Source organism: Periplaneta americana, chromosome 4, assembly GCF_040183065.1.
Source record: "Periplaneta americana isolate PAMFEO1 chromosome 4, P.americana_PAMFEO1_priV1, whole genome shotgun sequence".
In the NCBI taxonomy this organism is placed as follows: domain Eukaryota; kingdom Metazoa; phylum Arthropoda; class Insecta; order Blattodea; family Blattidae; genus Periplaneta; species Periplaneta americana.
In genome coordinates this window covers 181,976,426-181,993,357 of record NC_091120.1, presented here as the reverse complement: position 1 = coordinate 181,993,357, position 16,932 = coordinate 181,976,426, and the positions used below count along the sequence as shown (strand labels likewise).

The 16,932-nt window shown below is 37.3% G+C and overlaps 1 protein-coding gene across 3 annotated transcripts in view; it reads left to right on the top strand.

The window, feature by feature from the left end:
* The window catches only part of LOC138698498 (hexokinase-1-like), a 224,401-nt gene that overhangs the window by 187,384 nt on the left and 20,085 nt on the right, over positions 1 to 16,932 (top strand). For all 3 annotated transcript variants that reach the window (XM_069824465.1, XM_069824467.1, XM_069824466.1), the window contains exons 4-8: positions 1,789 to 2,007; positions 6,981 to 7,163; positions 9,375 to 9,511; positions 11,795 to 11,907; positions 16,235 to 16,390. In XM_069824465.1, coding sequence (XP_069680566.1) covers positions 1,789 to 2,007; positions 6,981 to 7,163; positions 9,375 to 9,511; positions 11,795 to 11,907; positions 16,235 to 16,390 — 808 coding nt within the window. The remainder of the gene's footprint in view (positions 1 to 1,788; positions 2,008 to 6,980; positions 7,164 to 9,374; positions 9,512 to 11,794; positions 11,908 to 16,234; positions 16,391 to 16,932) is intronic.

The following is a 16,932-nucleotide window of genomic DNA, read 5'->3' as shown; positions in this document are numbered from 1 at the left end:
TGAAGTAATATTGACGTTCCCTCTAGACAGCTTAATCGGAAATTAATAATAATCAGCTGTTCTAAAAAATTGAACATTTTTTGTTAGCTCTAGCTTGCAACTGTAGGCTATCTCTCTCTATACAGCATGATTAAAAAGAACTTCACAACTTCAGAAACTTATAGAAATTTATCCACATATCTTACAGAATCAGTTCAGGTGTCAATTTAAAGGACAATACATCACGTTTGACTCATTTAGTGCCGTAGTATGAAATTCACCATAGACGGTATTGTGTATCAAGATATGCTCGAAAATGCCAACATTCTGTAGATTGACGAAGATGACCAAGATGGATGCATTTACTAACATCAAGATAGGTCACCACCGCACTACCGCTATGAGGTTTGTGAGCTACTTGATCAGAGTTTCCCAGGTCGTTTGATTGGTCGTGCAGGGCCAACTGTATGACCACCTCGCTCACCAGATATTAATTTATTATTATAAATCAATTATGATAGTAGGAAAAATTTCTTGCTGGTTATACTATGATTAAAAGATGGGAGTTTCCATGTATGACGATCAACAATGCATAATCTGAAAGGACAAATGAATCAACAGCGGGCACAATGTGTTCTTTGGTATACTAAATTTGAGTGTGTTAAGAGTTCAAAGGGAATTTCGACGCGAATATGGTGTGTGTAATGTACCTAAATACGATTCCATAATGTTGTGGTATTGAACATTTGTAGAAACAAGTTCTGTGTTTAAAAAAAACATACAGGCGATCGCAGGCGAAACCCAGTACGAGAAGCAGCTATCTCTTGACTTGGTCCCCAAACTCCCCAGATCTAACTCCTCATGACTTCTTCGTGTGGGGTTTTGTTAAAGACATTGTCTATTCACAGAAACCCAGGAACATTGATGACCTGAGAGTAAAAATTACTCAAGCCTTTCAGCAAATCACCTCTCTTATGTTACAACGGACATGGGCTGAATTGCATCACCGTTATGAGTTGTGCAGGGTACGCAATGGGGTTCATGTTGAGCTCTGAGGAATCTCCCATCTTTCAGTATTGTATGCACAAAGTTTCAAAGTTGTGGTATCGAACATTTGTAGAAACAAGTTCTGTGTTTTAAAAAACATACAGGAGATCGCAGGCGATACCCAGTACGAGAAGCAGCTATCTCTTGGCTTGGTCCCCAAACTCCCCAGATCTAACCCTTCCTTACTTCTTCGTGTAGGGTTTTGTTAAAGACATTGTCTATTCACAGAAACCCAGAAACATTGATGATGTGAGAGTAAAAATTACTCAGGCTTTTTAACAAATCACCCCTCTTTTGTTACAACGGACATGGGCTGAATTGCATCACCGTTATGAGTTGTGCAGGGTACGTAATGGGGGTCATGTTGAGCTCTGAGGAATCTACCATCCTTCAGTGTTGTATGCACAAAGTTTCAACAAATAAAATTCAGTAGTAAATGTTTTGCGGTGTTTTTATTTTATTCATATCCAAACGAATCATCCTGTAGATATATTATTGTATTTTATAGATAGATAGGCCAATATTGAAGGAAATAAAATTAATTTGTATTAACGTTGTATCAGGTTCACTTTTTATAGTGAATTAACAGCTCTTAAATACCCATTCCGTATGATCGATGTTTTCTTGTCCATAGTATTCTTGGACTTTCATGCTCTGCCGCTTGCCAATTGCAGGGGACTTGCTCCACGTGTTATATCTAAGTAGGTGAACATTGACTGCCACATCGACGGAGCAGTGTAACATTTCTTTCTTGTTGTGCAGAGGAAGGTCTGTTCCTTGCACTGGACCTGGGTGGAACTAACTTCCGAGTGATACTGCTGGAACTCTCAGAGGGCGTCCTGATCCGAGAGGAGGTGAAGCACTACCACATAGGAGAGGAGCTGAGACTGGGCTGTGGAGAGAAACTCTTCGACTTCTTAGCGGAAAGTGTCAGCGACTTCGTTCGAAGCCAGAACCTCACAGGCGCAAGGTTACCTCTAGGTAAGGATTGTTTTTGTTATTTAACCTATAAGGGCGATTTATATATTTATATGCAGTTTGCTGCTTTATACAGAGTGTTCGCCAAGAAACAAGTTTTGCTTGAGTACATGCCAAGGAAATAATGTATACATCAATGGCGAAGCTCTTAAGAGGCTTTTGAGACATAGTCTACCCAAAAAATTTCAGTTATTATACCCAGTAACAGCAGGCCTATAACTTCGTAATAACAATCTATCGTAACACTTAGTTTCATTCCGATCTTTCCATATATTAAGTTCACTATTGACAGTCATTCCAGGATGGAGAGTTTCAGTACGAGGCTTACGGCAGAAGCCTCTAAAGACATGGCTACGATCTTGACTCGCAAGCTTGAGGGGGACCGGGATTCGCTACATCTCCGTATGAAACGAGGCTAGCCTTCCGTCACAATAATACGTCGCGCTATATTGGTGTTATGTGAATGGGGTGCGTTGTTGAGTGTTAGTTTAATCAAAAGCGCATGCGTGTATGTGTTACATATTAATTTTGTGTAAAATGGCTCATACTGAGAGAATATTGAGGTTATTATTTGTAGAATTAAAAGAGAAACAGTTTTCAAGTTGGACGTATGAAACAAAATGTGCTTACAGAGATATTAGATCGACACCACATTTACATATCAAAATAGCGGATGGAGGAAGACGAAATATAAGTTTTCATTTGTCATGGATATAAGAAATATCCTTGGCTAACAGGGTGCTCTGAGACAAATAAGTTATATTGATAAACCTGTATTCTGTTTGGGGATGAAAATGAGTGGTCGTCATCTTATGTGATACGTCACAAAAAATGATAGAAAAGTCTAGAAACACCTGCTCTATAAAAAGATATAAGGTACTCAGATTTTTAAGCCTACTCTGTATTTACGCCTTCCCCTGGATCGAGCGTGGGAAGATTTTGTGTTTAGTATGGACAGATAACACAGACTGAAGGGACGTCAAGATTAGAGGATTAGTATAAAGCTGGCTTCCATTCAGTGCCGTAGAGTTCTTGGCAACAGAATGGCGAATTGTCATTTATGATTCGTAATTACGAAGAAAACTTACAAAAAGTGTCGTGCTGTATTCTGCGTAAATATCCTAACTTCCAACAATCATGTCATTCAGCAGTCCAGAATTTATTGAAAAAAAGAATGAGAGAAACTGGTCAATTTTGAAATACAAAATGAAGGCTCATAAATCGCGTTCTAACTGAAGAAAATCTCGACACATACGATATAGGCTACAACTAGGGTTGCCAGATTTGTTTTAGGAAAAAAAAAAAGGAATATCTTTACAAAAAGTAAGGAATATACTTTGAACATCCCAGGGATTTGGTGGTATAATTTTGATTGTTTATTTAAGCTGTAGGATCATTACTATTCTTAACTCTGTTTTAGACATTTAACATTATAAAATACCGTACAATTACAGAACCTGTATGTTAGCCCTACATACACAGAGTGATTCATGAGGATTTACCGTCCCTTACGGAGCTTATTTCCGAAGACATTCTGAGCAAAAAATGTCCCAATCTCAATATTTTCAGAGTTACACTAACTTGAAGTTGTTTGTAAAATACTGTGAATTTTATTTCAACTCACAACAATAATTCCTTTCTACAATTCGCCTTAAACGCTCTCGGCAACAATTGGAATTTTCACTCAACACAGTATTCGTTATAGCACTCCACCGACGCCAATGACAATTTACTTGGACTAGTACGAACAACAATGAACTGTTAATCTTAACTAATATTTACAAAGCACTATTTACAAATCAGAACTACCAGTTCTCAGTTCACAGTTCTTCTATCTCAGTCACTGGAGTTCACAATATCTCGAACCACAGACCTTCAGAGACAGTTCACTGTACTCGAACTCGGGTCCCTCCAACTGCGGTCCACTGCACTCGAACTCAGGTCCCTCCAACTGCGGTCCACTGCACTCGAACTCAGGCCTTCGGATGCTGACGCAGATGCGGACGCACACTCGAGTCGAACTCCGGCACACAAGTCTGGCTTGCTTGCTCTGGCTTACTCACTGACTGAATAACTGAAAACTCTGAAACTGGAAACTCTGCTGTCGTTCCTTCGCGTCCGTAATTTATAACCACAGCGACGTAGCCTCGAAGGTTCCACGCGTCTCTAGAGATGGCACTCCAGAAAAAGCCAGAGCCCTCTCCTCTCTACCAGCACCAGATGCGCGCGCACTCTCGCTCCACTCTCTCGCCGCGTTGGCCCTTTTCCCCTCTCCGCCGCGTGCCATCCCAAGTGCTCCGCGCGATCTTCTCTCTTGCGGGACGCCAACGCGGCGAGAGAGTGGAGCGAGAGTGCGCGCGCATCTGGTGCTGGTAGAGAGGAGAGGGCTCTGGCTTTTTCTGGAGTGCCATCTCTAGAGACGCGTGGAACCTTCGAGGCTACGTCGCTGTGGTTATAAATTACGGACGCGAAGGAACGACAGCAGAGTTTCCAGTTTCAGAGTTTTCAGTTATTCAGTCAGTGAGTAAGCCAGAGCAAGCAAGCCAGACTTGTGTGCCGGAGTTCGACTCGAGTGTGCGTCCGCATCTGCGTCAGCATCCGAAGGCCTGAGTTCGAGTGCAGTGGACCGCAGTTGGAGGGACCTGAGTTCGAGTGCAGTGGACCGCAGTTGGAGGGACCCGAGTTCGAGTACAGTGAACTGTCTCTGAAGGTCTGTGGTTCGAGATATTGTGAACTCCAGTGACTGAGATAGAAGAACTGTGAACTGAGAACTGGTAGTTCTGATTTGTAAATAGTGCTTTGTAAATATTAGTTAAGATTAACAGTTCATTGTTGTTCGTACTAGTCCAAGTAAATTGTCATTGGCGTCGGTGGAGTGCTATAACGAATACTGTGTTGAGTGAAAATTCCAATTGTTGCCGAGAGCGTTTAAGGCGAATTGTAGAAAGGAATTATTGTTGTGAGGAATAAATTACATTGTTGTTACTAATAAAATTCACAATACCTTTATTCTTGAGTTTTAAGGGTGAACTAATATTACAGATAAAGAATGAACTATTCAGTAGTATCATTTCTTTAATTAGCTAGTATTCTGAAGCTAAAAATGTGATGTGAATTTCATAGTTGCTTCGTACAGATTTTTTTTTTTTTTTTTCGATTTTTAACTACAAAATTACATTTACGCATTTATCACAACAATTGTTACAAATCACTCCACTCTTATAAATTCTTCAAGACTGTACATTAGGATGCATAATTAAACTGTAAAGAATCGAGTTCTTAAAGTCGTATGATTTGTAACAATTCTTGTGATAAGTGCGTAAGAATGATATAATTTTTAGTTAAAAACTGAAAAACAAAATCTGTACAAAGCAACTGACAATATATGGGGAGCGTGTTCCATTACTATTGGTAGATCTCCGAACGCATCTTCTGTAGTTACCTTTTTTCACGTAACAGTCCACCAAATAAATTTGCTGTTCAACCATATACTTCATTTTCCAATCGATTATTAATACACAAGCAAGTGTCACACAGGTTCCAGTACAATACCAATACTTGTAATTCAGCCTCTATCAAGTCCACAGAACACTTTTACATCTGATCACTTAGGCTAAATTTCATAGCATTATAAAAATAAATCTCTGCACATAGATCTTGTTAGATATTGTTTATGATTATAAATTGAATTAATCTACTTGATATTAATTGCACAAATTTATATAGCTTAATGAAAGTATGCTACTTTGTATTGTATATATTTGTATAGTTTTGGCCGATGAATTGTATATGCTTTAAATTGAATAGTAATCTATATAGCTCTATTGATAATTGTTTGTGTTTGTAATTTGAAGTAGTTTGCATGATACGTATTATCAATTTCTGTATATCACAACTGGCTGAATTGTTTATGCCTTAAATTTAATTAACTTACTTGTTTTTGTATTATACATATAGCTCAACTGATGAATGATCGTTTGCGTTTGTAAATTTAATAATCTGATTGGTTATGTATTATATACTTTTAGTAGAGCCATCGATGTAGCTCAGTCGGCAGACTCGCTGGGCTGCTGATCCGGAGCTGCGTTCGGGCTTGGGTTGGATCCCGCTTTGGTCTTTGGCTTCTTCCGAGGTTTTCCACAGCCGTGGGACTGAAGCCGGATGGTCTGTGGCGAGTCTATAGCGAATCCTTGGCATCAACCCCTTTGATTTGATTACCCCCCCTTTGATTTGATTACCTGGTTGGGTTTTTCCGAGGTTTTCCCCAACCAAAAGGCAAATGCCGAGTAATATTTTGGCGAATCCTCGGACCTCACCTCATCTCACTACATCTCGCCAAAATATTGTAAAAAATTGCACAAAATTGTAAAAATTGTAGAAAATTACTAAATTGTAAAACTATAAAAATTTGTAAAAATTGTAATTGCAATATTGTAAAATTTTGACTTGTTCCACATCTTAAAGCTTCATTGCTCATGTAAGATCTGTGGAATAAAATAAATGAATGAATGAATCTAGTAAATTGATGTTGAAAATATAAATATTATGGGGAGGGGGGAAAAAGTAGGTAACCCTCAAATAAAGAAAGACTTATTTTAAAGTAGAAAAAAAGTAAGAATACGGGAAAAGCATACAATCTGGCAACCCTAGCTACAACAGTTCTCACAAAATCTTTAAGAAACTTAGCACAACAGACTGTCGTTCATGGTCAAGCACTGTACATTCCTCTTCTTGCTCTGTGTTACTTCTCATTACTGAGCAACACTGCTTTGACGCGTCTGTTCCTTACCACTGCTATTTGAGAATAAAGTAGGAATCAGTACAACAAAGCTGGAAATCATGAACAAAGATCTTCCAGCACTCTATTGGGAAGCAAGAGTTTTAATGGCGCAAGCCAATACCTAACCCTTGGAAACCACCAACCAACCAACTTGCAAGGAGCCTTATTGGTAATGTTTTGTTATTTTCTGTTTCAGGGTTTACTTTCTCTTTTCCCATGATCCAGAAAGGTCTCGATGTGGGCATACTCGTCACATGGACCAAATCGTTCAACTGCCACAATGTCGTTGGTCGGGATGCAGTTCAGATGCTGAGGGATGCCATCAACAAACGTGGAGACACACACGTGGAAGTCCTCGCTGTGCTCAATGATACAACTGGTACATTGTTTTGTGTATTACTCACACAGCTGCTAATTGAAGGGTTCAGAGCCATAGTGGACCAAGCACCATTTATTAAAAACTGAGAAAGCAAGAGTTAAAGTTAAGTGAATACCATAGTTTAATGAAGATTAACATATCATTTAGTTTTAATGTGTATACTTTATATAAGGGTATAAAGGAATTTAAGAACGGATATCAGCCAAGGGTAAACGTGATCAAGGATGAGAATGGTGACTTGCTTGCAGACTCTCCATCACTCCTAAACAGATGGAAAAACTATTTTGCGCAACTATTAAATGTACATAGGCCAAATAGAAATGATCGGGACGAAATTGAAGTACAAACTGCTGAGCCATTTATACCTGAACCCACACTTTCAGAAGTCGAAATTGCGATAGAAAATCTGAAAAAGTACAAGTCTCCAGGTATCGATCAAATTCCAGCAGAATTAATACAAGAGGGTGGAAGTGCATTATATAGCGAAATTTATAAACTTGTACTTTCTATTTGGGAAAAGGAAATTGTACCAGAACACTGGAAGGAGTCCATAATTGTACCTATTTTTAAGAAGGGGGACAAAACCAACTATGGTAACTTTCGAGGAATATCACTTTTGTTGACGTCGTACAAAATTTTGTCCAATATTCTTTTGAGAAGATTAACTCCATATGTAGATGAAATTATTGGGGATCATCAGTGTGGTTTTAGACGTAATAGATCGACTATTGATCAGATCTTTTGTATTCGACAGATAATGGAGAAAAAATGGGAGTATAAGGGTACAGCACATCAGTTATTCATAGATTTCAAAAAGGCATATGACTCGGTTAAGAGGGAAATATTATGTGATATTCTTATTGAATTTGGTATTCTCAAGAAACTAGTTCGATTAATTAAAATGTGTCTCAGTGAAACGTATAGCAGAGTTTGTATAGGTCAGTTTCTGTCAGATGCATTTCCAATTCACTGTGGGCTAAAGCAAGGAGATGCACTATCACCTTTACTTTTTAACTTTGCTCTAGAGTATGCCATTAGGAAAGTCCAGGATAACAGAGAGGGTTTGGAATTGAACAGGTTACATCAGCTGCTTGGCTATGCAGATGACATGAATATGTTAGGAGAAAATGCACAAACAATTAGGGAAAACACGGGAATTTTACTGGAAGCAAGTAAAGAGATAGGTTTGGAAGTAAATCCCGAAAAGACAAAGTATATGATTATGTCTCGTGACCAGAATATTGTATGAAATGAAAATATAAAAATTGGAGATTTATCCTTCGAAGAGGTGGAAAAATTCAAATATCTTGGAGCAACAGTAACAAATATAAATGACGCAGAATAAATATGGGAAATGCGTGTTATTATTCGGTTGAGAAGCTTTTATCATCTAGTCTGCTGTCAAAAAATCTGAAAGTTAGAATTTATAAACAGTTATATTACCGGTTGTTCTTTATGGTTGTGAAACTTGGACTCTCACTCTGAGAGAGGAACATAGGTTAAGGGTGTTTGAGAATAAGGTGCTTAGGAAAGTATTTGGGGGCTAAGAAGGATGAAGTTACGGGAGAATGGAGAAAGTTACACAACGCAGAACTGCACGCATTGTATTCTTCACCTGACATAATTAGGAACATTAAATCCAGATGTTTGCGATGGGCAGGGCATGTAGCACGTATGGGCGAATCCAGGAATGCATATAGAGTGTTAGTTGGGAGAGCGGAGGGAAAAAGACCTTTGGGGAGGCCGAGACATAGATGGGAGGATAATATTAAAATGGATTTGAGGGAGGTGGGATATGATGATAGAGACTGGATTAATCTTGCACAGGATAGTGACCGATGGCGGGCTTATGTGAGGGCGGCAATGAACCTTCGGGTTCCTTAAAAGCCATTTGTATGTACAGTATATATACTTTATATTACTTGCTATATGTTTCCATTGAATTATGGTAATAACTTCATTTTATCCCTTGTTTTCTACGGTTTTAGTAAATGGCGCTTGGCCCACTATGGTTCTGAACCCTTCAATTGTAGCATGTTCATTGGCGGAATAAACTTGTATCTTTCATTAGTCAAATGGTTGTGATAGTAAATATAGGCCTAATGAAATATGCCCCTAAAATTATTTTCCTTTCTCCTGAAACATGAATTACAGTTTTGTTGGTTATATCCTTATTCTGGGGAGTCTTCAATTGTAGTGTGTGTTGGCCAGGTACATTGGTGCAGGGAGCTGTGCTGGACAAGAAGACTGCCATCGCCCTGATCCTGGGTACAGGGAGCAATGCTTGCTACATGGAGCGAGCTGACAGAGTGCAGCACTGGGAAGGACAGCGGCATGGAGAGAAGCAGGTGATCTTAAATTTAAATTCATCAACAGAAATGTCAGCTTCACGTATTGAGTAATCTCACTTTGCATCTAATTAATATCTGCTTCTTACTGAATCGAAGAGAATTAAAACATTCTAAGTCACATGATGAAGGATGTATAGAACAGAGAAAAATTCTCTCTGGCACCAGGACTCGAACCTGGGTTTTCAGCCCTATGTGCTGACGTTTTATCCACTAAGCCACACCGGATTCCAGCTCTGATGCCAGATCGAATCCCCTCAGTTTAAGTTCTACTTCTCACTTTTCCTTTTAGTGGCCTACCCTCATGTACTGTGTCACAGAATATGTGACAGTGGCACAATGTTCAACGCACTATGTACAGAGGTGCACTCATTACGAATGACTAAGTGGTCGGGATCCGACGGGATGAGTGCAGTCTTGAATCACTAAGTGATTACTTACGCGTATCATATTATTATGATGTACCGAAGTATGTATGATATTTCCGTGCAGTAATTCTGCGTTACCATATGATGAAGGATGGATAGAACAGAGAAAAATTCTCTCCGGCACCAGGACTCGAACCCGGGTTTTCAGCTCTAAGTGCTAACGCTTTATTCACTAAGCCACATTGGATTCCAGCTCCGATGCCAGATCGAATCCCCTCAGTTTAAGTTCTACCTCTCAGTTCTCAAGATGGTGCTCATCAAGGATGATTAGTAACCTGTTGTTATCTAATGCCGGGCTTTGGCAACGAAGCCATTAGCGTTCTTGCTCTCCAATATTTTTCTGTGGTGGATCCATCAGGTAGAACTTCACAGGTTTGTAGATGATCTTCAGTCATTTCTTCTTCTTTGTTGCATAGAGGGCAGTTTGGATTTGTGTAAATTCCTATTTTATTCAAGTGTTTGGCCAAATAATCGTGTTCTATAAGCAGTCTGAATTTTGCTACTGCAGATTTACGTGGGATTTATGGAATAATTTCTGTTTTTTTATTAAAATACTCCATTTTTTATCTTTGGCTTTGGTATATAATGCTTGGTTTTGCTTGATTTTATATGTATTTTTAATTAGTCTCATGATGGATGCAAAAGGTAGGCTTGTATTTGTATTCTGAATTAAATTGGATCCTTTTTTGGCAAGAAAGTCAGCAGTTTCATTTCCAGCAATTCCGCAATGTGCAGGTATCCATTGCAATTGAATTCTTTTCAGTAGTTTTTGAAGTTGTTGGATCATTTTGTGACATTCTTTAATTTGGATTGACATCATTTTATATGAATTTATTGCATATAATGCTGCTTTAGAATCGGAGAGAATGACAGCATTTTGAAATTGATCTATTCTGTATAGTAGGTGTTGGAGTGAGATATGAATAGCCATTATTTACGCATCAAAATTTGTTGTATGATATCCTGCTGGTTGATAAAATGAGAATAATGCACACGTAATTCCTGATCCTGAGTTGTTATCGATAGTAGACCCATCTGTGTAGATATGTAACCATTCTTCTGGTGGGTATCTATTGTTCACAACTTCTAATGCTAGCGCTTTTAGTACAGGTTTGGAAGTTTCATATTTTGATTAGTAACCTTATTATACAGAATATTACCGGTACATAATAAGTGGAGATTATTTTGAGGGACCAGTGGAGAACCTAATAAAAAGCAAAGATGTTTATACAGTGCATGGTTTATGACGCTTAATTTTCGATTTGCAGTTACTTTTGTGTTTAAATTGTTTAGGGTTGCCAGGTCTTCCATATTTCCCAGGTCTTCCCTTATTCTACACTTATTTTTTTTCAGTCTCCCATTTCACATATTTAAGAACATTTCTTCCGTATTTCATAAATTCTAATTTTTGTTTATTTATTATAATTTTCCGTTAAATTCTCCACGTCTCTCGAAGCCTCTGGTTCTTTCACTTTCACATTACACGTTTATTATTTCCTTCCTTTGCTAAAAAAAAATATTTATTGCACCATGGTTAACAAAATGACGAGTTTTCCAGGATCATATGCCCTCAGGAAACAGTGTTCTCACTTATGAATAATAAATGGACAGATGCAGGAAACAGAAATCTTGTTGAGTTCATTAATGCTGAATTACACTGTTACGAATTTCAACTTTTCTTGTACAGGTTTCTTAAGATATGTGCAATATAATGTTAAATCGCTTAATGCATGCTTTTACTTTTTGTAATAATTACGTGAATATTAGTAAGATAGACTTCACAAACAGCTGATTGGTTCATTTTGTGAAACTTAGTGTGAATTATCTCTACTTATTCTAGTAACCTCTGTTGCAGGTCATAATCGATATTGAATGGGGAGCATTTGGAGATAATGGTGTGCTAGACTTCATCAAAACAGATTATGATCGAAAGGTTGATAGCAACTCACTAATTAGAAATTCCTTCACGTAAGTTACATTTTACTTAAGTTTTAAATGAAATAAGTAATACTTACACAAGTGTTCTGTTCCTGGGCAGGTCTTTCACTGCAAACCCAGCATTCTCCAATCTTTCCTCTTTTCTGCCTTCCTCTTAGTCTCCGCATATGATCCACATATCTTAATGTCGTCTATCATCTGTATCTTCTGCTACCTTTCATCATTCTTTCCAGCGCATTCTTCAGTAGGCCTAGCCAGTTCCTTCTCTGCCAGTGACCCAACCAATTCCTTTTTCTCTTTCTGATCAGTTTCAGCATCATTCTATTTCTCACGCCTTATATTCTGTAGGTGAATTTATGACACTCAACAATGCTGCGTGAATGTTTCTGTCTTGTATTAAGTATCAATACTAACCCCTTGTGTTGTACTAGTAGACTATATTGTAAAACTCTTCTGTATATATTTCAACTAGACTTTGTAGTACTATTAAGATTTTTTTGACATGTTCCATATTCTAACTGTGAAGTGATATATGAATACCATGGAATGTAAATAAATACAATACAATACAATACACATAAATAGTGAACTCCTTTTTTATGACAGTTGAGGCTACAGGGTAGATGTAGATATACCTTATTTTATTTCAAGGAGTGCAGTTCGGTGGCTCCTTTGAACACCCACTTACAGATTTATGACTTCCTACACAAACACCTCTGACAATTCCATCCTGTCCCCTCGTCCCAACATTGCACAGTTGCCACAATCCTGGTGACCCTGAAATGAGACTGACGGGATTCGTGGAATTCGGAAAAGATGCAGCAACTCTGCCTCCACGTGGATTTGACCAGAGCCTGTCAATTCTTCTGAACAAGGGTTGTGATTGGTTACCAACAGGAGAAGACAAGATTTCCGCCACCGTAAGGAAGATATTTATTTATGACAACCAATTAGTAGGGGGCAGTAGAAGGTCTGTCGGCAAAGCCCTTTCTATGAAACTGCACTCCTTGAAAAAAAATAGAGTATATGATTTGTGTCTTATATTAAAATTATTTATGTTCTATTATTACGAAAAGTATCTTGACTTTTAACATGAAATGTTATCAGCGAAAGAATGTACATACAAAGGGAGGTCAATATTTCTAAATTTTGGAAAATCTTTTTATGTGATGTACTTTTATGCACATTTGTCATTATTCTTATAGCTTTGTTTTGTAAAACAAGAATGGTAGTTTGATGTTACTTGCTCCAGAATAAAGTTATGCAAAGTGTACTATTTTAAGAGTGTTTATATTGCTAGTAGAAGACAGGGATGTTAATGCATAACAAGCATTGCTCAATTAAGGAGTAATTTATTCTATGTGTGTTTTCCAGTTCAAGTGATTATCCAATTCCAACCCAAAAAACTTTGTGGTTGTAGATTTTTTGAGATCATTTCCATTTAATTTAATATGGTAGGAAATTCGGGCGCATTACATATCCAAAACAAGACAGGGAAATATTGGATTAATGATATTTTTAACTAGGAATATAGCATGCATGGAGAATTTTCCACTTTGTTTTACCATATTCTGAGAGATGAAACCAAATTTCGTGCTATAGCGCTTCATTGGATTTTAATTTTTACATGATATTTTCATTAATTTACTTGCAAGTTTGAACCAATAAATTATTGAGATTTGCGATAAATAAATTAGTTTAGGAAATTGTATATTTATTAGGTATAACTACTTTTGTATATTGATCGTTTTGTTAAATTATTAAGTTTTGTACTTTTGTGAAATAATATCAATAAATCTATCTGTCATTAATTTACTTATTTCGCTTCAAGCACTATCACGGGAATGATTTATTACAGTAGTAATTTTATGTTTTGACATACAATAGCGGATAATTATGAATAAAATTGATTAATTTCCCTTCATTCATATTATTGAATTGTGATTTTCTTCGGAATATGTATGATAAGAACTTTCTTGTGTTAAATTTTAACGTACCTTGTTAACATGTTTCGACCTATTTTCGGTCATCTTCGGAACTGGTCGTTGTTGGTCTTGGCACCTCTTGTTTCCTGTGTGGGTGCGTTCATAGTGTAGGTCAAAGAGTGTATGTATTTTGAAATTGAATTGTGTGTTGAGAAAATCATTGGGGTGTGTTTTCGTGTGTCTGTATATTTCATATTGTTCTAGTGTGTTGAGTTTCTGGCTTTTTAGTTGGACGTGCAGTATTTCCATGTCTGTGTTGATGTCTCTGTAGGTGTGGTTGGCAAGACCACAAGATGACCGAAAATAGGTCGAAACATGTTAACAAGGTACGTTAAAATTTAACACAAAGTTCTTATCATACATATTCCGAAGTGATACAGTGTTAAAAGTGTGTAATCAAGATGTGTAATTTTCTGTATAGCCTACGTACTATTTCAGCAATAACTTTACTAAGCAAATTATGCTACCAAAATGGATATGTTTCATTTGTTTTTTTACGAAAGCTTCACGAGAACATATGATCATACCTGAAACAAGAAATTCTCTTTCGGCAGTGGAATAAATATTCTCCCTCATGAATTTTATTAGATTCCATTCGGTTCGATTCGACGTGTCACTATCTGCTATCTTCCATTTAAATACATTGTAAAGAGAAATTCTGTTCGATTCAATTCCACTAGTGGGAGTGGGCCTTAACAGTGTGTTTCGACATGAGCTCATTAAAAGTTCCATTGTTAAAATTTCTTCAGTTTTTAGGACCTAGCCTATATCTATAACAGTCATTGTACAGGGACATCATTTTATTTTTACTTCAATTTTTATTGTACTTGAGTTTTTGAATGTACTTCACTCCCACCTCCTCTACTAATAAACTTCCAACCATCCTCCACACAGAACCAAGGCCATGTATCCAGTCAAAGTCGCCTTGCGGTCATAATAAACCGTACTGAGTTAGTGAGTGTAGTACATTCCAGAAATATGTTCGCGTTTTCTGGTGATGAAAGAGCTTTCAATATTGAATCATATTTTCGCACAGGTATTGTCGTCAGTTTGCCTACGTCGCATCCCGGTTTCCCCCACCCGCTTCTGCTCGCGCTCCCCCCCCCCTGTAAAGGCTAGTGGCTGAGCTGTCTTAGCTCTTTTCTGAAAACATTAATTTCTGTTAGTAATTGGACGTCTACGTAATATTATACAACTGTTTAAAATAACTTAAATAAAAGGGCCTTGTTAAGTAATTAACTGTCACGTGATTTCACCCTTTTCTACAACCCTACGACAAAACCACTTGGAAGGACAGTAGATAGTATGTCTGAATAATTTTATCTTTTCGGATCGGGCAGAAGTGAATATTCAATTTACAGTACGTAAGGTACTCTTTTATAGAGTAGGTACAGAATTATTTCAACATGAGTTACTAGTACGAATGACGAAACTGGTAATTGGAATTAGATACAATAGCCTATAGTACGATAATAGGCACAAAAGAACTGAAGCCTGTATAGAAATGAATGGTCACGATTTTAAAAAATATGTTTAAATATCTATATTATGATTATTTTTCAATTTAACTTCATTCTCTATATCGTACGCTAATGTGCTGTAGACAGTATAATATACACTGCATAATGAATACGTCCGAATGGACAGCTCAATTCGTGATTAAACAAAATACTAATAAAAATTATCAAACTCAAAATTGCGATATGGATGAAATACTTTTCTTCTCTCCTATACCTAGTAAAGTGATTTGATTGTATTTTACGCCAGTATCATCGAACTCCAGTCGTGGAAGGGGGTAGCAAACGGTGTTTTCAGTTCTCATCCGTTAATCAAAAGGTATAGCCAGGTTAATATTAGAAATGTTAGTAAAAATAAAATGATGTCCCTGTATTTGTAAAATAAATGTTACATGTTATGTTTATTTAACGATGCTCGCAACTGCAGAGGTTATATCAGCGTCGCCGGATGTGCAGGAATTTTGTCCTGCAGGAGTTCTTTTACATGCCAGTAAATCTACTGACATGAGCCTGACGCATTTAAGCACACTTAAATGCCATCGACCTGGCTTGGGCATAGAAGGCCAGCGCTATACCAACTCGCCAACCAGGTCGACTTTGTAAAATATGGACTTAATGAGATGCCATGGGTATTCTTCAGTTGCACTGTTCATCATAATTTTTTTTTTTTCGCTAGACTATTTCAAATACAGTGTCAAAAATTGGCTCCATTTTTTTATGTTCTAAGCAGGTGTTTGTACTGTCTATTGTAATTGAAGCTTTGCCCTATTATAGACATATAAATAGATAAATAAATAAATATATAAATAAATAAATAAATAATTAAATTAAAATATTGTTACTGCATTTTGATAGGTTTGAGAAGTACATCAGTGGCAAGTATCTGGGCGAGATTGTTCGTGTAGTTCTCGTGAAGCTTGTTGAAGACTGTGTTTTGTTTGGAGGAACTGCGTCTGATACCCTTCTGACATCTGGAGCCTTCACCACGAGCTTCGTGTCACTCATAGAACAGTAAGTCATACGTCAATACTTAAAATAGGGGCAATCATTTAGCAAGATTCTGTAAATCTGTAATTCATTATGTAAACTGAATTCACTATGATGCAATATTAATATTCTGATAAACCAACCAACGTTTCTGCCTTTCATGAAAAGTACAGGGAAGTTATTTATGAACATTACAATCTCTCATATTCAACCAAGAAACACATACAGTAGAACCTCTATTATCCATGGTAATGAAGGGGGTAGATTGGATGGTTAACCGAAAAAATTTGATAATCCGTATCATAAAATATTTTATGCTCGACCATGCCGAAATGTAATAATTATACACCTGGTAGCAGTCCTTTAATGCAGGTCATTAAAGTACACCTACTCATTAAAGTACAGGTGTTCAGCCAATGACAACTCAGCTTACAGGTGTTCAGCCAATGACAAGTCAGCTTTGTACGGTTATAAAACCGCAAGTATCGATTATTCTCGGATATGCAATCGAAAGAGAATTAGCGAAAAGTCACGGAGGCTGGAAATCCAATACTGTCGCAGAAGGT